Source organism: Phyllopteryx taeniolatus, chromosome 22, assembly GCF_024500385.1.
Source record: "Phyllopteryx taeniolatus isolate TA_2022b chromosome 22, UOR_Ptae_1.2, whole genome shotgun sequence".
Classification (NCBI taxonomy): Eukaryota; Metazoa; Chordata; class Actinopteri; order Syngnathiformes; family Syngnathidae; genus Phyllopteryx; species Phyllopteryx taeniolatus.
In genome coordinates, this window is record NC_084523.1 from 552,039 (window position 1) to 575,595 (window position 23,557).

The window sequence follows — 23,557 nt, forward strand, 5'->3', positions numbered from 1 at the left end:
TACACAAGTATATACAGTAAATGAACAAGACATTTAAATGGACACATTGCTCCATCTTGTGATCGGTTATTGTTTTTCTTAAACTCGGTGATCGACCCCCAAAAATCCCGATCGTGTAAAGCCTAAACAAAAAGAATGTTGGAACTGAAGAAAATACATGAGGTTAAGAAAAGATGGTGGTAATTTGTACATGAAAAATCCATCCATCCATCCATTCTCTACCGCTTATCCGGGTCGGGTCGCGGGGGCAGTAGCTTCAGCAGGGACGCCCAGACTACCCTCTCCCCAGCCACTTCATCCAGCTCTTCCGGGGGGATTACATGAAAAATTATTCACAAAATATCTTTGCCTCGAAGTTAAAGTTTGCATTTTTTGTCATATCCAGTATGTTAAAACTCTCTTTTCAGCCCCATCTAATGCCTCTAATTTAATTTTCATTACGAATTTAAAAAGTCTCAGTGAGTGAGAGAACTGTCCTATCAGACACTGTACAGACAGGAGGCATGGCCCCTGCAATGGGTCAGTCATTTTCTCGTGTACGAGCATTTACGCCTGAAGGAATCTCTGGGAACAATGGCGGCGGTGTCGGCAAATTCTGCGACAAATCCAAAAAGGCCTATCACGCCTTTGCCCACCACTGGGTCTTCTAATACAAGGAAACACAAGCAGAGCGAAGAAACCAGAAAGGCTAAACAGAGGGAATCTGAGAGAGAAAAACAAAACTAGGATGCACATTGGACCTCCGTATACCAGAGGTGGGGACTCCCTGAGGGACTTGATGGACTCAGGAGCGATGTGGCTTCATTTCTGCTCGACGGTGAAGTCGATCACATACTTATATTTTTAATTGGTTGTGCATTCTCCAAAAATATAACTTCAAACCGATAGCGTTCGCGTGTTCTGCACTCGGCGACAGCACATGGCACGAACGAGTTCAGCAAAATAGCATTGCTCGCTAACAAAACAGGACCTAGCATTATTATAAGATGATAGCCAGAGCTGTTATGTTGGACTGACTTTGTAATCAGGGATCGTAGCAGCATGGAGGAGCACAAGAGGTTTGTTCCGCTCCCTAAACGCAAGAGTGTGGGTTGGGGAAAGTTGTGCATCAACTTTTGTTGTAGTGGAATGGGGATTAAACATCCCAGGCAATTATTGTTGTCGTCACAGATAATGCTGCAAACATGCTCTCTTCTGCACAGCTGGATATTGTAACACTGTAATTGTTTTGACTTCAAAGTGCAACTCACTATTTATAAAGTAATATAACATGAAAATATGAAATGCGTTTCATTGTTCTCAGCTTTTGTCGGAATCCTATATAATGTTTTTGGGGATTTTCCACATTACATATTGGCGATAGGCGGCCTTGGCGGAATTGTCGGTTGTTCTCTTAGGGGTCACAAGATCATCAGCTGTCCGGAGGTCATTCCACATTTGTCTGGCTGTGCATAAAACTCACTTGTTCAAGGTGGTTTCCATGAGGTTTGTCATATGTCTGCAGTTACGGCAGACACCAATCCGTTGATCAGGGACTGAAGAGTCGGAGGAGCTTCCGCATGTCTCGTGGACGATGTCAAAACATGGAACTGGGGTCAACTCGCAGAAATTTCTTTATCACTATATGTGAAGTCAAGGATAATAGTTTGTTCAGCGTTTTTTCAAATTACTGTTAAAAAGTGGTTTGGTAACAAAAAATGCTTTTGCGACAGCTCCACATTTTTTACATATGACAATTTGGAAGTTTTACCCAAGAATCTTTGTAGTTGACACAATTAACTTTTGTTATGTTGGCAGCGCTGGCTTGTGAGCGGAAAGGGAAGGCAGAGATCTTTGCTAGTGACATAGATAAGCTCGAGAAATTTGAATGACCCGAATTCAGGCCTCTCAACAGAAAAACGCCTGGAACTCAGGAACCATAGAGGCAATATCACATTCCAAATACCAGGACAAAATTGTAGACCTACACAATGCTGGAATGGGCTTCAAGACCATTGGCAAGAGGCTGGGTGAGAAGGAGACAACTGTTGCTGCAATAATTACAAAATCCAATAATCGTAAAATGACTGGAAATCTCCCTTGGTCTGGGGCTCCTCGCAAGATTTCACCTCATGGGGTGTATCAATGATCATGAGAAAGGTTAGGCTAAGTACTACATGGGAGGAGCTTGTTAATGATCCCAAGGCAGCTGGGACCACAGCCACCAAGAAAAACATTGGTAACACTATGCTGTAATAAATGAATGAATGAGTCAAGAGAATCACTGGGAGAAGGGGATGCAGTCAGATGAGACCAAAATCCAGCTGTTTTGGAGTCATTTGGACTCGCCATGTTTGGAGGAAGAGGAAATAAGACTATGGCCCCAAGAACAGAGGAGGCCAATCAGAGGCGCCGTGGACAGTTGCAGGTGCTGGCTCAACTGAATTCAGCCCAGCAAGGGTTTGAAGCCCTGATGGGGTCGACTGATAGATTAACTGTTGATAACACTTATACTCTTCTAGTTTACATTTTCATTTTACCTTTTTTGTCCAACATTCACGACATTACTACTGGGAGAAACTTTGTTTTGCCCAATTTACCGTAATTTCTCGTGTATAATGCACAGCCATGTATAATACGCACCCCCAAAGTTGACCTCAAAATTCTGGAAAACCCTTCTACTTATGTACAATGCATTTTTACAATGCATAATTTTGCTTCTACCCATATGATGAAAGCATGAAGTATTATCTATATTTTGTATATTATTTTCAAAAAATTATTCTGAAGTTAAACACTTTATTTTAACACGTAATCATTTTTATTTACTTGCTCTTATTTTGAAATTCACAGCCCTACTTTTATTTAGTAAATTAGAGTACACAGTTATGCTCATATGTTTGATTGCCCATGCAGAATTTGTAAGATTGGTGCAATTCTTTAAAGAAAACATGGACCAGGCGAAACGCATTTTATTTTAATGGGATTCAAATTAAAAGGTCAAGCATTTCAGAAAAGCATTATCGTTAAACAAAGAATAACCATAAATAAATTAATGATGGGTGTTGTTCAGTCATCAGTCATATTTTTTAAAAATAATAAAAATTGGGGCACAACTGTACATACAGTATATGCAGTCATACGTACCCCTGTCATATTGGAATGAAAGTCTAGGCTCCACCTATGTTATAACCTCTGGGTGGCGGTGGCATACTAGAATGAAAGTCTACACTTTTCTCATCACCTCTAGGTGGCGGTGGCATTTTGGAATGAAAGTGTACAGCTTTTTCATAGCCAGAGCAGGACTCGGTCATCCATTTGGGTGTTCCTGACAGATCTGCGAAGCACCCAAGCACATGTTGTGGAGAAAATAAACTACCATGATTACCCTCCCCGCTGCATCCATCCGGGTGTTCTGCAGATCTCGTTGGCGCTTCCACTTGCACTTCATCCTGAAAATGTTACAGGAAAGAGAGAGGGAGTATATAAATTATGAAGATATGCTTAATTTTAAGATGCAAAAACAAGCAGAACAATAATTTTTAAAAATTACATATCAAATACTTGAGTGAAACTAAGGAACGTGTGGACCTGAAACAATGTGCAAACATCAAGCAGTGTACAAAACAAATACAAATGATCATTACAAAATATGAGGGAGTAGTATCAATATAAATCATTGTTATATGGGAAAATAAATACATTAATATGTATATTGGGTATGGTATGTTTATAGTTGTTTTTGTTTTGTTTGTTGTAATTGATCTTAGGGTTAGGGTATTTCAGTAAAGAATATGACACAATGACTATAACTCCATGCAAAGCACATGCAAAAGCACTTTGGATTGCATTGAATGTATGAAAAGAGAACGAGAAAATTAAATTGAATTGACCGTCTGTTATTTCAATATTTCTTTTTGGTGAACTGTGGTTTGTGGTTCTGTTTGTTGGGTGCTGCAGTAACTGAGCTGCAAAAGGCAAAACACGCCTGTCTCAGTAGTCACAGCTTGCTCTGAACACATTCACTGCCAGCCTTTCCAGTTAACATGGATATTTGACTTCTAAAGCCGTCAATGGCAGTGAATGTGTTAAAACTGAGCAGTATCAAGAGTGTGCATGGCAGTCCTAAAACGGCGACAGCTGACCTTCATCAATATCACCACTAGATGGCACCCTGTTACTCTTTATTTCTCTCCTGACCTTTGCTGAAGAGTCGCTTCAAGTTGATCTAGATAATTCATATTCATTTTAATTATGATAATGCCATTATGTCTTGCAATTTTGATGAAAATGTGCTTGTTGAATAAAATATCTAAAAACTGGAGGATAGTTTCTGTATGTATGTCTGCTTGTATGTATGTATGTATTATAGTGTTAATATATATATAATATAATACATGAACTTAATAATAGTACATAATTACTAATAATTATATGAAAAGTAAACTTTCTCCACTCTGCATGTTGATCATATTAACGCTGACGCAGTTCTGCTTCAAATTTGACACCCATCACAGAGCTAGTGAGTTAGCATTATGCTAATGTCTGTTGGCCTGTCTACAGTGTTTCACATTATATGTTAGCATTAAGCTAGCGTACGTTTGTTGGAAGAAATTACAAGGTTTGGCTGAAATAATTTACAATATGATAAACTTCAGCTGGGAGTGACAAATAAACAGCGTGAAGAAACTACAGCATATTTTTTCCACGTATTTGTAGAACTTTGGGAGTGAAAGAACAATATTTCACATGATCTGTGGCACTGGCACTCAAGAAACCATAGTTTTCCATAATACATAACCTTTAATATCTTAATTTTGATTTATGAGATATTTTAAAGGAATGTTTTATCCTAATTACTTCCAGCTATTTTAATTATTACTCATCCTGGTTTGGCCATCCAACGTCCGATTGAGACACGAAACACTGACCAGTTTACTTACCACCTTGTATTATTTTTATTTTTTTACCTGAATCTTGTTGTAGGGCAAGATTAGAAAGTTATGGTATATGGAGTAAATAATATCAATTACAGGTCTTAATGAATGGAGTAAAAAAAAAAAAAAAAAAAGTATCTTGTTATTTCACTTTGGATCAAGTATTAAATTATTTACCAGAGTAATATACTATTCTCTCACACAAATAATGTCACTTTTTTACATTCAACAACGTGACCCATCTTTGCTTTATTTATTCGAGACCGAAGTCGCACAAATCAATCAAAACAAATGCGGTCTGCAAGACACACTGCAGTGTCTGTGCACCAATATCAACATTGGAATAATGAACAAAACCAACATTGCTGTATGTAGATACTATCTTAAAAAAAAAAAAAAAAAAGTTAAAATATAACAAGCTTAACATGATTATGCTAGATTCAGTCGAGATTAGTTGTCCAGTGATTTACAGTCGAGACCAGGAATAGGAGCATTATTTTTTTTTACGATACACAGACTTCCATTTTCTACAGTACAACCCTAATTAGGCAGGGGGCGGGGTTACACACACACAACCACTCACATAAACATGAGGCAATGATCAAACAATGTTATATATATCACGAGCGGATGCATTAAGATATATATATATTTTTTTGCAGGTTTTATGACAGTTTCCGAAAGGGTTGGATGCTTGGGTGAATTCCCAATTTCCCCCCCCCCCCCGGTCTAAACAGTCTAGATGGCATTTGAGTCTCAGAAGACCTCCAAGTCTCCTGAGCTGTACACCACCGGTGTGTCCTCCGTACCCACGGTGGGCTCTTCCTCTTCGTCCTTTGCGGCCTCTTCGAGAGACTCCAAGGCCTCGTTGGTGTCGCCGGCAAAAGTCTCCCTGGAGACATCGTCGTGCTCCTGCAGGTTCAGCGTGCCGATGGCCTGCTTCATCTTTTTCGCCACCAGGTGCCGTCTCCTCTTCTGGGCCGCCTTCTTGCTCTTCTGCTCTTTCTGACTCTCGTCAAAGAAGATCTCTCTGATCTGGGCCCGGGAGACGCCGGGCGTGTTCTTTAACAAGTTGAGGTAGACCCCGCCGGGCGTGCGGCGTCTGCTGCCGTCCAGGGTGTAGACGCCGCCGCTTTCCTCCAGCGTGGCCGTTTCGCCCAGCAGTTCTATGGCTTTTTTTGTCCCGACGACTCTCACGATGCGTTCTATCAGGTCTTTTTTCGGCTCTTGCAGCCTGTGCGCGATCTCGTCCACGACTTTCTCCTCGGGGTCATCTTCGGTGATCTCATAGCGGCCTTTGACGTCCATCTCAGCTAAAGGGCCCAGTCTCTCTTTCACTGGCCTTTTCCTTTTCGCGTCACCCCCAGTTCTCTCCTCTGACCCTTGGCCCCTCATGTAATCGTCCAACTGCTCATCCAGCATTTTCACTTCCCCTTCATCTTGTTGCTGTTTCTCCATCTGCCTCTCCTTCTCCATGATCTTCCGAGCCAGGACGTAGTTGTAGGTCTCCACGTTTCTGTCCGACGTGGAAATCTCACCGTCCATGCCGAAGACACAAAGTTCTGCAGCTATTGCATCCTGGCACTGCTCCTGCACCACGGAGCCCCAAATGTTGTTCACCTTGCGGCCTCGCAGTGCGCATGCGTCGGGTAGGCGGTTCGGTGCCGGCCGGGCAATGATCGCGGCTGGTTGGCGATTGTTGGCTACTTTCTGACGTTTGCTGCGCCAAGCGGCACCTTCCTCGTCGGACGAGACCAAGTCGCTGTCACTGGACTCCGCCGGCCTGCCGGAGTTTCTATAAGGAACAGCGGATGGCAAAGTGGCAGCTGTGTGCTGGAAAGACTGGCCGCTAAAGGCTGGAGTTTGCAAGAGTCCAGCTGGTGCCGCCGCTGTGGCGGTTTTCATCTCAGAGTCTGAACCGGAGCCGGAAATCTCTCCATCTTCCAGATCGGCGTCCATTACTTAATCTGAAAAGCCGTATCGAAGACAATGGCTGTTAACCACGAGCGGCGACACAGTCAATTCATTCACACAAAGTACAAAACCTAGGGATTTGTTCCCATCACAGAACAATTACAAACCAATGCATTACCTTCGAATAGACGCTCGCGGAATCTGTATTCAACTGCTCGTTAGCCTAGCTTAGCCGCTAACACGCGGCAAACTATCCCGACAATGTTACCAAACTTGAGTTCCTTTAGCGGAGGAAAATTGGCGTTTAACCTCACTTCCGTCCGCTTTCTTGTCTGAACCGTTTCAAAATAAAGGTGCCGCGCTTTGCGAAAGCCTCACTCCCGCTTGCTTTCTTGTCTGTCTTTTTCAAAAAAAACGTGACTGAAACTGGTCGCTATCACACAAACGCCACGTCTTTTAAAATATAGTTTAAACTTAGGTTTATTTAAGATAATATATGTAAATTCACGTCTGATATTTTCATTGCAAAGTCGCGCTCAAGATATGGAGTCCACAAATTCCGAAGCTAAGTGAATGCAAAAATCGTTCACCGGATGTGACGCAATGGCTCGCTCCAGTCTGACGTAACAATATGGTGGTCTCCTCACGTCTCCTCGCGTCCGCGGGGAAATGTTTCCTACGCAGATCATTGCTGGAGAAAAATAACATCATCAGAGTAAGGAGAAGATGTTACCAAACAATTATTGATTGTAAAAATAAGTTAGATATGTTGTATCAACTCATTTCGAAGCATGTTGAACGCGCAATAGTAATCAATGCAGTCGCAGTGACGTAGATTGTCAATGTTGGCGTTGGAAAATAAATAAAATGTCATGCTATTTATCTTGTCTTTTCGTAGTTCACCGCTGGAGCACGCAGACTCTTGGCCACACAGGCTGCTCACCAAGTAGCTTTAAATGTTCCTGAAACGAAGGTGACCATTTTGGAAAATGGGCTCCGTGTGGCTTCTGAGGACTCTGGGCTTTCCACGTGCACTGTAAGTTGCAAGTTACCTTAAGACACACTCAAGTGTTGACAATATAATACAATGCCTCTGCTCATATCAGCAGACTGTGTATAACTCATTGTTTCCCAACCTTTATTGAGCTGAGGCCTCCTTTTTTACAGTCAAAAAATGTCACTAAACGCCACCACAAAAAAAAAAAAAGGTCAGGGAAAAAAAAAAAAAAAAAAGTATGACTCGCTGCTTAATATGACGTGATTTCTTTGAGGTCGGCCTGTGGATTGATGCCGGCAGTCGTTATGAGAACGAGAGAAATAACGGCACAGCTCATTTTCTGGAGCACATGGCATTCAAGGTGAGATAATCGTCATCAATTTTATCTTAAATAAATGCCGTAATTGCTCAAATAGTAAACATGGGTACTGTTTTTTTTTTTTTTTTTTTGCCCCCCCCCCGTGACAGGGCACCAGGAAGCGGTCGCAGTTGGACCTGGAGTTAGAAATTGAGAACATGGGTGCGCACCTAAATGCATATACATCCCGGGAGCAGACTGTGTACTATGCCAAGGCCTTCTCGAAGGATCTTCCACGAGGTAGGTTCTACAGTATTTGGGTCATTTTCATATAATTTAATTCATAATTACGACAACCCCCCCCAAAAATTTTTTTTATGGATTGGATATGCATTAATGCATCTCCGAATTTCAAATAAAAATCAGTTTCATGTTTTCCAAAAAGCTGTGGAGATCCTGGCCGACATCATCCAGAACAGCATGTTAGGCGAAGCGGAGATCGAGAGGGAACGGGGCGTGATCCTCCGGGAGATGCAGGAAGTGGAGACCAATCTGCAGGAAGTGGTCTTCGATTACCTGCACGCTACCGCGTACCAGTCCACAGCGCTGGGCCGGACAATCCTGGGCCCCACTGAGAATATCAAGTAGGGAAAGTCGACATTGGATCAAAACACAACATGTGCCTTAGCTGTGATCATCATGTGTTTCCCAATTGTTTCATGGCAGGACGATAAATAGAGGAGATCTGGTTGAGTACATTACCACCCACTACAAAGGTCCTAGAATAGTACTGGCTGCTGCTGGAGGTGAGAACTACTTGACTGTGTGTTTCGGTGTATTAATAAAAGGACTTAAACTTGCCATAGTCGTCAGTGTACAAATATGTTGAATATACATTTCAACCAAGTGTGAACCTTACTTTTCATTTTGAGACTAACGAAGATACAGTGGAGGAATAATCTGTAAAATATCAGTATTGTTCTACTCCACAATGGTTTGTCTTAACATAGAAATACTAATGCACATGTGAAAACATAGGTGTAAATTAATAGATTGATTAAAAAGCAAATTAATAGTGTTAGGAATGTGCTAATGACTCGACAGTACAACTGGGCATGAAAGGAAATGATTTGAACTTCCTCTGGCTGGACTATTGTTTAATACTACAGTGCATTTAAATACAGGTAGACTTCAATACTTTTGTGCTCTACTAAGCGTAGCTTTTCTAGAGAGGGCAAAAGTGAAATGTGTGCTGCTTTTCACCTTACGTGTATCCTGTTTTTTTTTTTTTTTTTTTTATAAACATTGCAATATATATACATCGCATGGTTAAAGAAAACTGCAGTGTTATTTTTAAAAAAAAATTCATTTTCATGTTCAAACAGGAGTTTATCACAATGAGCTCATTGATCTGGCCAAGTATCACTTTGGAAAGCTTCTTGGTCGGTACGAGAGCGACGCACCGCCTGCCTGCCCCTTCACGGGAAGTGAGGTACGGAAGTCGTATTTTGGGCGAGCTGAAGTCTCGTCACGTCATGCATAATGATGTTTTTTACTAACCCTAACCCTTTTACGTTTTCCTTGACTTTAGATACGATACTAAAGCTTAGTGAATGAACTGTTGCGTTTCAGATTCGCGTGCGTGACGACAAGATGCCGCTGGCTCACATTGCCATCGCCGTGGAGGCTGTTGGATGGTCTCACCCTGACACCATCCCCCTCATGGTGGCGAATACACTCATTGGGAACTGGGACCGCTCCTTTGGCGGCGGAGTGGTGAGCATTTTTTTTTCCTTTAAACGTAGACACATCGTTGCTTAACACCTTAACTGATTTTGAAAATGTAGGGGGAAACGCTTGGTGCTGAGGATGGAGCGACTCTTTTTCGACAAAGTGACTAGTGTCTTAAAGTCTTGCTAAAAATAACAGACATGAGTGGAATTGTATTTACATTGCTTTCCACATCACAAGGAGCGCGGTGGAAGGCAACATGGAGTCAGTCACGCTGAACACTGCTAAAGACATTTTGCCCATTTATGTTGGAAATTGTTTTTTTTTTTTATAAATCCACTTGAAAAAAAGGATGTGCTTCCAAGCCGCAAATATTTGACTTCACCTGGGTGACAACTCTACATGAGAAAAGACTGAGTGCTGCAGAGGGTCTGGTGTTACAGAAATATTCAATTTAGCCATGCAGTTTGACAGTTCAACTTATGATGTTAAATTGTTGAACATTTAAATTTATTAAGGCTCATGTTTATCTACTACGTTTTGACAAAAATGACTTTTTTGTTGTTGTAAGAGGAAGCACTACATTTCTTATTGGCAGAATTGTTTTTCAAAGTTGTCAATACATCACGGATCCCAAAAGGGACAAAAACGGAATTTATTGGAATAATGGATTGTAATTAGCATTATCTAGTTCCCCTTTAACTGTACACTGAGTAGTGCTAAATTAGTTGCATGCATCATAGTTATGAAGTGATGAAAAACAGCAGCATTCTTCTATCCTTCATCCCTCAGAATCTGTCCAGCAAGCTGGCCCAGATGGCCTGTCAGGGGAACCTGTGCCACAGCTTCCAGTCCTTCAACACCTGCTATACGGACACAGGCTTATGGGGACTGTACATGGTGTGTGAGCCCGGCACCATCGACGCCATGATGCACTTCACTCAGAAAGAATGGTGAGATCGCTCGTACAGTTGAGGAAAACCACATGCGGTATTGTAATGGGGCGGCAATCCTTTCAGGATGTCGCTTTGCACCAGCGTCACTGAAGGCGAGGTGGCACGGGCTAAGAATCTTCTCAAGACAAACATGTTACTGCATCTCGACGGTAACGTTGGCTTCTTGTCTGGCGACACTTGAGAACCCCAGGACGGCTTTATTGTGTTTTATTTCTTCTCGCCGTAGGATCCACGCCCATCTGCGAGGACATCGGCAGGCAAATGTTGTGCTACAGTCGCAGAATCCCCATGCATGAGCTTGAGACGCGAATTGATGTGAGTCGCTGGAGTCAAATTTGTAATGCTAACAATGAAAAACGCTTTCCTTTTTTGGCATTAGTCATTATGATGTCTGCCGAAAACACCCAGAAATTCTGTCCCATCTACCACCTTAATATCTAACAGTGTGATGATCAATGGTTGTGGTGCATAGTGATCACGTTCAAATTTCTCATTCCATCAATAGGCTATCGATGCTGCTACCATCAAGGACGTGTGCACCAAATACATCTTTGACAAAGCTCCAGCCATCGCAGCAGTTGGTATGTCGCTTGTTGGTTCATTATAATATTTGGGGAAAAAAATGTATTTTGAGTAAAATGAGTCCCTCAGTACACTATTTAAACAAGGAAAAAAAACAAATAGCAAAACAAATCAAGTAAGGGTGTGAGTGACAGAATGCTGTACTGCAAATTCAAATGTAAAGATTTGGAACCACTCAAAGAAAACGTGTTTTTGAAGTCCAGTTCAGCTTTAAATCCAATTGACTTTGTTTTTTCTGTTTTTTTTTTCTCCCCCCAGGTCCAATTGAACAGCTTCCCGACTATAACCAGATCCGCAGCGGAATGTTCTGGATGAGGAACTGAGCAGTCGCATTTAAATGTATCAAATGGAAACACAGTATTTAAGTATTTTTTTTTTTTTGTCGTCATTTTAATTTTCATATAAAATAAAGACCAACACAATACTGTTATATAATAATAATAATAATAATGAAGATACTATTGTCAGAGTGTTGTCATTTTTTACTCTTGCTTGCTACTTGCTCTTGTGCAGCTTTCTTGGCTTTAACCATCTCCACCAGTTCCTGTCGGAGAAATGGGACGTCTCATCTTAATGTATAGACCAATGTGACAACATTGCATCACACGCGCTAACCATTTGTTGTAACAAAATTGTAGGCCGACACTTCATCTCACCTTGTACCTCTTCATACAGTCTTTCTTGTTTCGTCCGGGGACGGTGGCGGCTATCTTCTCCCACCGTTCAGGTGTGCTGACCGGATAGGTCTTGAGGGCCTGCTCTAGAAGCTTCTGTTCCTCTGTGGTCCACGGGGCTGCGTTTCCGTCACCACCAGGGGCTTGAAATAAGGACAATAACCTTTTATGGTTATGCTAAACCACCTAAAATACAACGGAACATCTAAAATTGAACTCATTTTCAGCCAAGATTATATTAGATTATGATATGTTGTGAGGGTGCATCTCCGCCACCGCAACATGTACTCCTTCCTCATTTGCCACTGTGCATAATATTTGAATGCTAGGATACAAAGTTCAAATCAACTTTTTTTTTTTTTTTTTTTTATAACTTTAAACATTGCTTGTATGGTAAAACAAAGGTTTGGATGGTAGCCTTTTGAAATCCAAACAAATCCCAGTCATGTATTGGGTTTCACTTTGCCGCTTCCACTTGACACACACCGCTCACCTTCAAACCTCTCTGAGGGCACGGCGTTGTCGAGGGTGGGTGGCACAGAATTATGCTCCTTCTTGAATTTCTCAAAGGCTTTTCTGTTGATGTCATCTTTCTGTAATGGATCTGAGGAGAGACAACCGCGACTCGATGACTATACAGCAAAGGCCGATGATGGAAAAGGAGGAATATTTTGCGATTTTAAGGGATTTAGGGTGTCAAGTGCACCAAAAGCAAACTCCATTTCTGGTTTATTTAATACCAAGTGAAAAATGTGGATGAATATTTACCAAGCCGTTGTAAATTCTTGGCTTTGTTGATGACATCTTTGGCTGTCCTCTTCATCCCACTTGTCGAGTGTAAATTCATATAGTTGGCAATAACCTCCCACCTGGACAAAAAAATAAACATTTACACACACACATATTGTATATATTATAAAAATGTATATCTAGAGCACCTTACAAAATTATAAACCATGTACTATATTCTAAAACCTCAATATTAACAGCGGTAACTTCTTTTTACACGACAGTCCAAATGTTACTTGACCCTCTTTTTAGATATGGGAATTATTTTAGTTGATGACACCCAGCAAGCAATTGTGATTGGCAATGATGCCGCTATTTGAGGAAATACAGCGTTGATGACGATGACAGTCTAGAAACAAATGTAATAATCGGAAGTGAATGGTGATTCATGTTTCCGAGCTGAAATGTCACCGAAGTAGATAATTAGACAATTAAAAAAGATACACAAAAACGTCCGTCTATGGATCCATCAAAGTATTCCACAAAACAATATTGCAAAGGCGCAGCAGCTTTCGAGCAAAAGCTACGCTGACGGGATTACCTGGCGTTGGTTCCAGCAGGGAAGAGGTTGACGGCCTTGATGAGCAGCTGGAGGTCTTCCTCGTTCCAGCCTTTCCCAACGCCCACTCCACCTCCTCCGCTGGCCTGCTCCGCGCTCCGAGAGGCCTGCGTGGCCTGAACCTCGGCGTCCCTCTCCTTCTGGAGCTGCGCGTTCACCTCCTGCAACTGACGGTGAAAGGCGCATTGCAAAAGAAGATGAGGTGCAGTTCTGGAATCTGGATTTTGAGTTTCACTCACTTATTCTGTGAGGCCTAAGCAACATTTTACGCAAATTATTTTGTTTTATAATCATGACAGTAGATGATTATTATAATTATTTTTTTTACCTGCTTCTCGACCGCAACTTTACTGTCCTCCTTTGAAGCCGAGGCCAGTATTTCATTGAGGGACTGCAGGCTGTAAGCGGACACAAGGAGGAGTTCTGTTACATTGAAACTAAAACCTCAGATCGGGCTCAGACAGTGTAGCAAGTATAACAGTTTGATTATGATTCTTATTTAGCTTCTTTCCATAACGGGAAGTGTAATTTGCCATCGCTTGTTGAGCTACGTGAATACCATGACAACATGCCACACTACACCGAGACCAAACTGCCAATGAGAATAATAAGTATGTTGTTTCTTTTTGGCATGTGGCTCCTTGTAAACATGAAGAATTCGAGACAAAGCCATTGTCTTTCTGTTGTAACTAGTGACTATCCAAACCAACGCGAGAAGGCACCAGGGTGCCGATACCCTTGTAGGACAAATATTAATGACCACATTGGTTACCCCTTGGCTATAGGCCTCGTCAACTCGTAACATTGATTATCTGCTCCGGGCTACCTCGTGAGTTCCAGCCGATCGCAGAGCTTCTCCACCTCCTCCATCATCTTCACGTTTTCGGCCTCATTGTCAGCAAAGTAATTCCAGTTCTGCGGCATGAGGAAAAAGAACAGTTTGGCAGAGCCGAAAGAGATCTCCGAGCAAATAATTCAAGGTTGGGGGTTGGGTATCCAACCTTGCAGGTTGTCCTGAGCTTTTGCCTCTCCTTTTTAATGGCTTTCTTCTGGATCTCCTTCTCTTTTTTGGCCAGCTGAGCCACCTGCTTGGCCTCTTCGTCTTCTTTCTCTTTAGCCAAACGAGCCGCCTCCACCTCAGCCTGTCGGACCTAAAAACGCACGATAATACCCGTTTGAGCGTTTTGAAAGCAAACCCTAAAGATCACTCTCCACTGGCAGCAAGACATCTGATATCTTAAAAGTATATAAAAAGATGAACGCTTATATCAGTTTTTTGTTGTAATCCAAATGACCAATTAGGGCTGGGTGTGATATACAGATAGATATGACACTTTATATAGGTTTCATGATGGCGCTGAGCCTTATTTCCTATGGGAAATGTGCCCCCCCCCACCTGTAATCATGAAATCACAACAAGAATGACATATGTGCTGTCAGTTCATCGCAGTGAGTCAGACGTTGCTTCAACTCTTCACATTGGGACTTACTCGCTCCTTTTCTTCCTGGTCTCTCTTCTTGGCTTCGGCTTTTGCCTTCTTCTCAGACTCCTTCCGGGCTTTCTCCTCCTCTTTGAACTTTTTTATCCTCGGATCACAACTGTAGGCGGCGTCTGTCGCGGACAAACGGAACGCGTTAGCCGTCAGGATTCCTCAAGCGCACGCGCTGCCTACTTCAACTTTTCGGCACATCTGCAGTCTCTGTACCAACTAGTGTTCGTATTCGGATCATCTCCTCTTTCTTCCTCTGAGCTCTGGAGGCTCGGTTCTGCTTTTCGATCCATCTCCTCTCATCCCGACTGCAGGGCGAAAAATGAACGGGCCAGTCAGAAACAGAGAAAGTCTGACACACAGGCCAAACAATTGTTTTGCGCTAAAAAAAAAGGTTTACCATTCAGCCTTCTCCTTCTCCTCTTCATCCAAGTACGAGAACTCCCTCCATGAATCAAAATTGTACCTGCAACAACAGAAATAAGCCCAAATATAAGTACCTTCAATTAGGAACGACCCAAAATGACGCAGTTTGAAATTTGACCTCAATGGTATATGTTTTAAAAGACAACCAAATCAAAGTTTGGCAAGTATCACTGAACTACCACTGCACTCTTGACACATGCCAAAAGTGATGCAAGTCATACCGCATACCAAAATGAGTAGAAGTTATCCACTTCTTCAAAGGAGGACTCAACGGTTCCAAGGTTGGGCACGTGCTTTTTGGTCGACCATCGGGAATTCCTCTCAAAAACAGCCGGAAACACCTGGAAAAAGTTTTCTTTGCCTTCGCTCTTGGAAGGTACACCGTTGTCGAACGTGGGATCGACACTGTCGAAGGCTCGCCTCTTCACCGGGTCGCACAGGCCTTCGATAGCTGTTGTTCATAAACAATAACAAAGGCAGATGAGTGGAGAGCTCCTGATCAATAAAAACCAGCGACATTGCAATATACCTTTAGTTATACACGTGAAATAGTCATTGTCGCCTTCGGAAATCTGCTCTCCTGCAGCTTTCCTTTTGTCGGGATGGTGCTTCAACACAATGGCTTTGTCTGTTCAGAAATAATCAAGAATGTGACCCAAGGAACATTTTGGCCAGATGGGGATCCAATGCCACGTTTTCGCTGTGATTCGGCTGCCAAAACCACGCTGCATCGAACACGTCAACGAGACAGGCTAAGTAAGGCACAGCAACGGGGTAAGTTAACTTTGGCATATGTGTTCGGCATTTCTAGCTGGATATTCTTAAATGAAGCAATGACACAGCAAGGATGAATCTGCTCTACAGTCAACCGGTGACGTGCTCGAAAATCGAACAACAGAGCCACAGGTACCACGCGGCGCACCATACTTACGGGCAGCTTTGATCTGTTTCTGAGTGGCTTTGTATCGCAAGTGCGGAAGACCGAGGACGGCATAGTGGTCTTGATTCTAACAAGAAGTAACACAACACACAGGCAAATTGTGAGCGGAAAAAAGTACATTATATTGCAAAATGAAACACAGTCCTCAAATTCCTCACAGTCTTTAGGTTGAACTGGAGATGTTGAAATTCAGAATTCAACCAACAGAAAGAATTTCCAAGGAAACAATGTTTTTTCTTGTTGTTTTTTTTCAAATATTGTATATTTTAAACTGCCTTTAACTCATTCATGCCAGCCTTCCCAGTTCACATGGATATTTGACTTCTAAAGCCGTCAATGGCAGTGAATGTATTAATAATATTTGCACTGATCACTGTAAACAATCCACTTAATCATTTGATCATTTAGCTCTTCTATTTGATTGATTTGGGGTTGGTTTTCTACTTAAGATGCTTTTTTTTTTTTTTTTAAATCTAAGTTTTAAGTTTTTAGATTTCCAGCACTCGACGTGTGCAATTTACCTTCAAAGAGCTGCTCAACTACATTTCGCTGATATTGTTTGCCAACGTTTACAGTGACAAATGATTTCATTTATCTTTATGAGGTGCATCTGTGACTCATATCAATATTAGACCTTCATCCTTTAAGATAAAGGCTCGCACACGATTGATTTTTTTCTTTTCAATGTGACCGACCCAATACTTTGAGTATGCTCAAGTAGTAGTAATATTCAAGTACACAAATTAAAAGTATTAAGCCCTTAACACATTCACTGCCATTGACGGCTTTAGAAGTCAAATATCCATGTTAAAGTGAATGAGTTAAATGCAATGCATTTTATGTATGAATGTCGGCATACGACGTGTTGAATTCCTATTTGTTTGGCACTTTGGGGGAATATATAATATATGTTGCCATCGATTTGTGATCCTCAAAAGTTGCCCCCCCCTCATACTCTTCCACCCAGGTCCCCAGTATTATTAGGACGTTACACATAAGGCTGGACGGCCTGCTTGCCGTCTATCCATCCATCCGTCCATCCTTCCATTAGGGCCAACTGCAGTCAGTTAACAGTGCTCAACATTATTATTATGTTTTTAACATACCTTCCAGTCCTTTGGATCGAGCGTTCGGAGCAACGGATGCTCTACCAGCTGAAAGTCCTCATCCTCTGACTCCTCCGAAGACTCCTCCTCCTCTTCCAACTCCTGAAAGGAAGTTGACACGTTCCTGTTTCTCCTCTTCACATAGGCCTCGAACCAGCGGCCCACAGGCTCCACCTGAACCTGCACGGAGGCTAATGGAGGGAAACAACTATAAATTGCAGATGTACACCACATTCACAAATATATTCTGGCCACCATGCGATAATGTATGGTAAATACAATGTGGACATTGGTGTATTTTTTATTTTTATTTTTTTTACATATTTGTCGTTTGTTTAAACCACCATGTTCGATACTATGCAAATCACAGGATTATATATATTTTTTTAAATTATAATTTTCATATAATGCGAACAATAAAGAATAGCCCACAGAATTTCCTTTTGAAAATCAATTAATTTTACTGATATGTATATTTTAATTATTGGTAGGCGGTAATGATTGTTTCTCAGAAAAAAAAAAATTCTAAAGTAATATTCTTCAAACTTTAATGCTAAAATGTCTTCACCCTTGTGTGTTTCCTTCTTTGCAAAATGTTTTCTAAAGATGCCAATTAGATTTTCCCACATGCATTTTAGTGTCTTTATAGATCCTTTTTGTTTTTGGGATGTCGTAACCATTAATACCACTGGAGAAAGCCCCTCATTATTTGTCGCAATACAAATTTGTGAACGTGTCAAAACTATTGCACGTCTTTACTGTTGCTACGATTCTATAAAGACAAGAGTGTAATGGGTTTATGAGTATTTAGGATCATTCATGCACTTGTATCCACAAAGTTTGAAGGGCAACACGTAAATATAACAACGATTTATATGAAGCTGTTTATGTCTTTGCTGTTATGCAGTAAGTGTATTTCAATGGGTCACCACCATTTGCTCTGTCAATACAGATTGCCTTTACTATGAATGCCTAAAATTGTAAATCCTCAATAACTTCTTGAAAATATGACTTTAAGCGTGGCTGTTTCAGCATGGGAGACATTTACCCATATAAAACCAAGGCGGCATTAAAAATTGCGAAATTAGTTTTTTTTTCCCCCTTACAAATGTCTTTACCGTTATTGATTAAACTATATCAAAATGACCCAAAGAGCTAATCTTAAAAGTATAGATGTCCGATTAGCTGATATGACAGTTCTTCATGAATTATTAGTAAACAAAACAATTTTTAACATGACAAAAAAAATACGTCAACAGGATAATATATGCCTAATAACATAATATCTATCACACAGAAAAATCACTGCATGTGCAGCCATGAGTGGGCTGCTTATGCAACAGTCACATTAGTTGGCTAAAATTGCACGAATCTTTTTCAAATATATGAAGAGGCACATTCATAAAGACTGTTATTTTGTTCCGGTGCTATCCCAATGTTTGCTGTCTACTTTCAAACACATTGCTAATAAACATGCTAACAAACTCTACTGTAGCTTAGCAGGCTATCTCCCGCCGGCCTCATACAGTCATTCAATTCTTACCGGCAACCTCTTTAAACACAGTGGTTTCATCGCCGTCCACCGCTTCTAATAGCATATTTAGAAGGATGGCAACACAAACATTCAAGAGTGGCAATATTCCAAAGATATTTTTTCTGAATGGTGCTTCAAATTTCGGCTGGCTTATTTACACCACCACATGGACGTCCATTAAAAAGAAGACATTCGCGAGAAACTCCGGGTGTCACGCTGTAAAGCATTCCGTGTTACTGTACGCGCTCCTCAATATATGGACCGCCTCAAGGACGTTGCCTTTTCACAAAAAAATACGTGTTGTCACTTTAATTAAAATAATTATTTTTATCTAATGTGTTAATTTTTATTTTAAAATATTTTAAGTGTTTATTTTACGTAAACAATTTTAAAAAATAATAATCGGGTACAATTATTGCGTCGGAAATAACCCTCCGACATTTACTTCCGGCCTGGTGGCGGAAACGCAAAGCTGCTGTGTAATCGTACTATTTAGCCACTAGAGCAGTGATAGTTAATAACGATAAAATCCAAATTAAATATGCCGGATTATTTAGGAGATGACCAGAGGAAGACGAAAGAGGAGGACAAGGATGACTCACCAATTAGAGGTATATTTTTAAAAAAAGCTTTAAACAAGAAAGCGTCTTTGTTTTAAGAGTAATTTCAGACATTAGCTGCCTTAGCTAAAGTTAGCTAGATCGGTAACAGTGAGGTTTGTACTGAAAAATAAAATCGTGACATTTTGGACATTATCTTCAAAATGTTATTTGTCTTTACGACTCAATACAAACTTAAAGGCCCACTTGTCATAATGCCTGTTCATTGACGTTGTGTTCATCTTCCATCCAGCTTTGGATGAAGGCGACATCGCTCTGCTGAAGACTTATGTGAGTGTCCTCCCAGGAATGATCAGAAGTAATAATCATGAAACATATTGTGCGTTTTCATCATCGTAAATGTTTTTGTTGTTGTTTTTTGTTTTTTTCCATCACCAGGGTCAAAGCACTTACTCCAGACAGATAAAACAAGTGGAGGATGACATCCAACAGCTGCTCAAAAAGATCAACGAGCTTACAGGTGAATTAAAAACACTCCTTAAAAAAAAAGACCACTCGTTTGTTTTCCGAAATAAAAACCGTAAACCTTAATGTACACAAACCGCATATAATGTATCAACTCTCTGACTGGGCCAGGTATTAAAGAGTCTGACACGGGGCTGGCACCACCAGCTCTTTGGGATCTGGCTGCTGACAAACAGACCCTTCAAAGTGAACAACCGCTACAAGTTGCAAGGTAATTGGTTATATTTATATACCGGATTTATTTATTAAATATTTTAATTTTTTTTAAAGACACACAATAAGGGTTTCCCAAATATTGGAAATACTTTGAGGAATTGAGAGTGCAAAAATATAACAAGCCAAATTTATTTGGATTTAAGGCTAAAAAACAGAGTCCGTGGACATTAATTTAAATGTGATACCTGACAGTCAATTAAAATATTAAAATGGCTTGTATGCAGGGGTGTCAAACTCATTTTAGTACAGGGGCCACATTGGATCTCCAGTGGGCCCGACAAGTATAGTCAAGGCCTAATAAGCTATAAATAACAACTATTCCAAAATTTCCCCATTGTTTTGGTGCAAAATATAAAAAAAATACATATGGAAAATAGTCACATTTTATTATTATCTTCTTTCAAAACCCTAAGTCATATAAACAATCTGAAATTTCTTCACAAAAATGAGTTTCAACAGTATTACGAATCTATTTTCTTTTTCTTTTTCTCATTTACACGTGCTTCATAGCGATCCAAGGGGATCTATGTACTGTATGTAACTTTTTATAATACAACTTGTTAAGATCTAGAAATCATTCTAAATTTGTATGCATTTCTAGAAGAAGCTGCAGTTATCTGCTTACCTTGTTAATAACTGTATACATCAAAATACAAGTTGTGGCAGCGCATAAAAAAAAAAAAATATTAAAGGGTTCCTCCAAACCAACATCTTTTGAACTGTGATCTCACTGGTGGACCCCCTGCTTTAGCAGTGCAGAATACCGATCTGCATGCTTCAATAGCAGCGGATTTGATTTCAAATAATGTAAACATTTGCCACTTCAACATTTAGAAATTCATGAAGAGTAAAAACGAGAATGTAGCGCTCCCGGATTGGAAAAAAAGATCAGCAAAGTCTTCAGAGGGTAAAGCCTGGGGTAAAACATATAGTTCAAACTTTAAAGTAGATGTGCGCAACCTGCATTGGCAATGTGTTTTGAGCTTTTTGATTGAAACAGATGCACAAAGATAATTAACGCTGACTCCGAGGACCCCAAATACATCATCAATGTCAAGCAGTTTGCCAAGTTTGTGGTGGACCTGAGCGATCAGGTGGCCCCGACTGACATCGAGGAGGGCATGAGAGTTGGGTGAGGAAGAAAAAAATACCAATTCCTATTACTTCACATTCTGACCCCGACAACTTCATTTTTGGTCGTTTTAGTGTCGACAGAAACAAGTATCAGATCCATATCCCCCTGCCTCCTAAAATTGATCCAACTGTCACCATGATGCAGGTACAAACACAGCGGACGACTTTTACATACAGATTACTTAGTTGTTAATTCACCGCAAATTTACAGTGCGTCTTGTCAAGTGACACAACATTGTTCTCATTGTAGGTGGAGGAGAAACCCGATGTTACCTACAGTGACGTTGGTGGCTGTAAGGAACAGATTGAAAAGTTGAGGGAAGTAGTTGAGACCCCCCTGCTTCATGTGAGTAGCGCACTTGAACGCTCTGGATTAGTCCCAAGACCAAAAGCTGTTGATGCCACAATCTAATTAAAATCCAAATAAATGTTGCCTGATATGCGGATTATTCTAACTTGATACGATTATGATCCGATCAGCGAATTCCAAGTCCGATGAGTTATTCGATTGTGTGTTCTCTTTCACCAGCCTGAGCGGTTCGTTAACCTGGGCATCGAGCCTCCGAAAGGCGTGCTTCTGTTCGGACCACCTGGCACCGGAAAGACCCTGTGTGCCCGTGCCGTGGCCAACCGGACGGATGCCTGCTTCATTCGAGTCATCGGCTCTGAACTGGTGCAGAAGTATGTGGGCGAGGTGAGAGCACCAAGATTAAATCAAATCATATATACTGCCTAGATGTTTTTTTTATTTTTTTCAATTTTTTTTTTAATCCTAACATGAATTTACCTTCATCTAGGGAGCACGGATGGTGCGTGAGCTCTTTGAGATGGCCAGGACCAAGAAGGCTTGTCTCATCTTTTTTGATGAAATTGATGCCATTGGAGGTATGGTGTCCACTTCAAGTAATACGTTCTTTCATTTACACAATTTGTGCCCTAAAAAAAAAAATCAAATGATTAAACTATGAGAAGTCAGATTGTTGTGGGGGGGGGGGAGTAATCTTTAAAAAATTAAGTATAAGGCACTCTTTCGAGAACACTGATCTTTTTTTTCCAGGGAAAAGTGAATCCTACGAGAATAAAGTTGTGATTTCTTAAATATGTTACACGTTGGTATGGGTTTTATCTATTGTTTAGCATAGTATAACTGGGAGATATGAAAATAATAAAATAGTCAAGTCTTTTGACACTAACAGATTATTATTATTGTAAAGACTTTCGTGTAAATGTACAGGATTTAATTTTGCCTGATGATTGTATAGACACGAATTATACGGGGTTTCAAATGTTTTAAATTCACCTTTTAAAACATTTTTTGGTCACTCGTCTGTAATATTTTCATTGACCAAAAAACAAAATTTTTGTAATATTGTGACTCTTTTCCCTTTATTTTCAGTGTGACCTTAACACTCCTTGCTAATGCAATTTCCTTTTCTGTTTTTGAACCAACTAGGCGCACGTTTCGACGACGGCGCCGGCGGGGACAACGAGGTGCAGAGGACCATGCTGGAGCTCATCAACCAGCTGGACGGCTTCGACCCGCGCGGCAACATCAAAGTGCTGATGGCCACCAACAGACCTGACACCCTGGATCCAGCCTTGATGAGACCCGGACGTTTGGATAGGAAGATTGAGTTCAGCTTGCCTGATCTTGAGGTGGGTCACTCTCACAATTCACCCAAAACCTACATATTCTATTTCCTCAAATATGAAATGATTTTCTCTCCTCCTTTTTGGGGGCTTCAGGGTCGCACACACATCTTCAAGATTCATGCTCGTTCCATGAGCGTGGAGAGAGACATTCGCTTTGAGCTGCTCGCTCGCCTCTGTCCCAATAGCACAGGTAAAAAAAAAAAAATAATAATTTTAAAAAAAAGACCTGAATGTAGTTGAAACAGTTGACAAGTTTGCCTTTCTGACATCGAATGTTTTGATGTTCTTGCCAGGTGCTGAGATTCGCAGTGTGTGCACAGAAGCCGGCATGTTCGCAATCAGAGCTCGCAGGAAGATTGCCACTGAGAAGGACTTCTTGGAGGCCGTCAACAAAGTCATCAAGTCTTACGCCAAGTTCAGCGCCACCCCAAGATACATGACCTACAATTAAGTGTGTATGAGTGTTTTCCAGTTTGGCTTTTTACTTCTAGCAAGTAGCCAAGAAATAATGTCTTTTTTGTTGTCAGATGTGAAAAATAAAAATTTACTCCACGAGT

The 23,557-nt window shown here is 40.9% G+C and overlaps 4 protein-coding genes across 4 annotated transcripts; 2 read left to right on the plus strand and 2 right to left on the minus strand.

The window, feature by feature from the left end:
• Window positions 1-5,154: 5,154 nt before the first annotated feature.
• On the minus strand, window positions 5,155-7,246 carry phax (phosphorylated adaptor for RNA export). Its single transcript, XM_061762288.1, has 2 exons — window positions 7,009-7,246; window positions 5,155-6,883 (listed from the first exon to the last, which is right to left on the minus strand). Exon 2 carries the CDS (start codon window positions 6,873-6,875, stop codon window positions 5,673-5,675), a length of 1,203 nt encoding a protein of 400 aa, XP_061618272.1. The 5' UTR covers window positions 6,876-6,883; window positions 7,009-7,246; the 3' UTR covers window positions 5,155-5,672.
• Window positions 7,247-7,388: 142 nt separating this feature from the next.
• pmpcb (peptidase, mitochondrial processing subunit beta) lies at window positions 7,389-11,861 on the plus strand. Its single transcript, XM_061762287.1, has 13 exons — window positions 7,389-7,545; window positions 7,729-7,866; window positions 8,102-8,188; window positions 8,296-8,425; window positions 8,571-8,769; window positions 8,852-8,931; window positions 9,511-9,617; window positions 9,758-9,901; window positions 10,649-10,809; window positions 10,876-10,961; window positions 11,039-11,127; window positions 11,318-11,393; window positions 11,653-11,861. The coding sequence occupies exons 1-13, from the start codon at window positions 7,462-7,464 to the stop codon at window positions 11,715-11,717; spliced, it is 1,446 nt and encodes a 481-aa protein (XP_061618271.1). The 5' UTR covers window positions 7,389-7,461; the 3' UTR covers window positions 11,718-11,861.
• On the minus strand, window positions 11,800-19,123 carry dnajc2 (DnaJ (Hsp40) homolog, subfamily C, member 2). The gene is made up of 16 exons (XM_061762286.1): window positions 18,922-19,123; window positions 17,379-17,569; window positions 16,264-16,339; window positions 15,862-15,960; window positions 15,561-15,783; window positions 15,307-15,372; window positions 15,123-15,214; window positions 14,907-15,028; window positions 14,418-14,567; window positions 14,243-14,331; window positions 13,745-13,814; window positions 13,399-13,583; window positions 12,837-12,937; window positions 12,562-12,672; window positions 12,051-12,211; window positions 11,800-11,938 (listed from the first exon to the last, which is right to left on the minus strand). Exons 1-16 carry the CDS (start codon window positions 18,974-18,976, stop codon window positions 11,870-11,872), a joined length of 1,860 nt encoding a protein of 619 aa, XP_061618270.1. The 5' UTR covers window positions 18,977-19,123; the 3' UTR covers window positions 11,800-11,869.
• A 232-nt stretch (window positions 19,124-19,355) lies between these two features.
• On the plus strand, window positions 19,356-23,555 carry psmc2 (proteasome 26S subunit, ATPase 2). Its single transcript, XM_061762914.1, has 12 exons — window positions 19,356-19,523; window positions 19,765-19,802; window positions 19,911-19,992; window positions 20,109-20,208; window positions 21,214-21,345; window positions 21,420-21,492; window positions 21,598-21,693; window positions 21,877-22,041; window positions 22,145-22,232; window positions 22,801-23,003; window positions 23,094-23,190; window positions 23,294-23,555. The coding sequence occupies exons 1-12, from the start codon at window positions 19,454-19,456 to the stop codon at window positions 23,449-23,451; spliced, it is 1,302 nt and encodes a 433-aa protein (XP_061618898.1). The 5' UTR covers window positions 19,356-19,453; the 3' UTR covers window positions 23,452-23,555.
• Window positions 23,556-23,557: the final 2 nt, after the last annotated feature.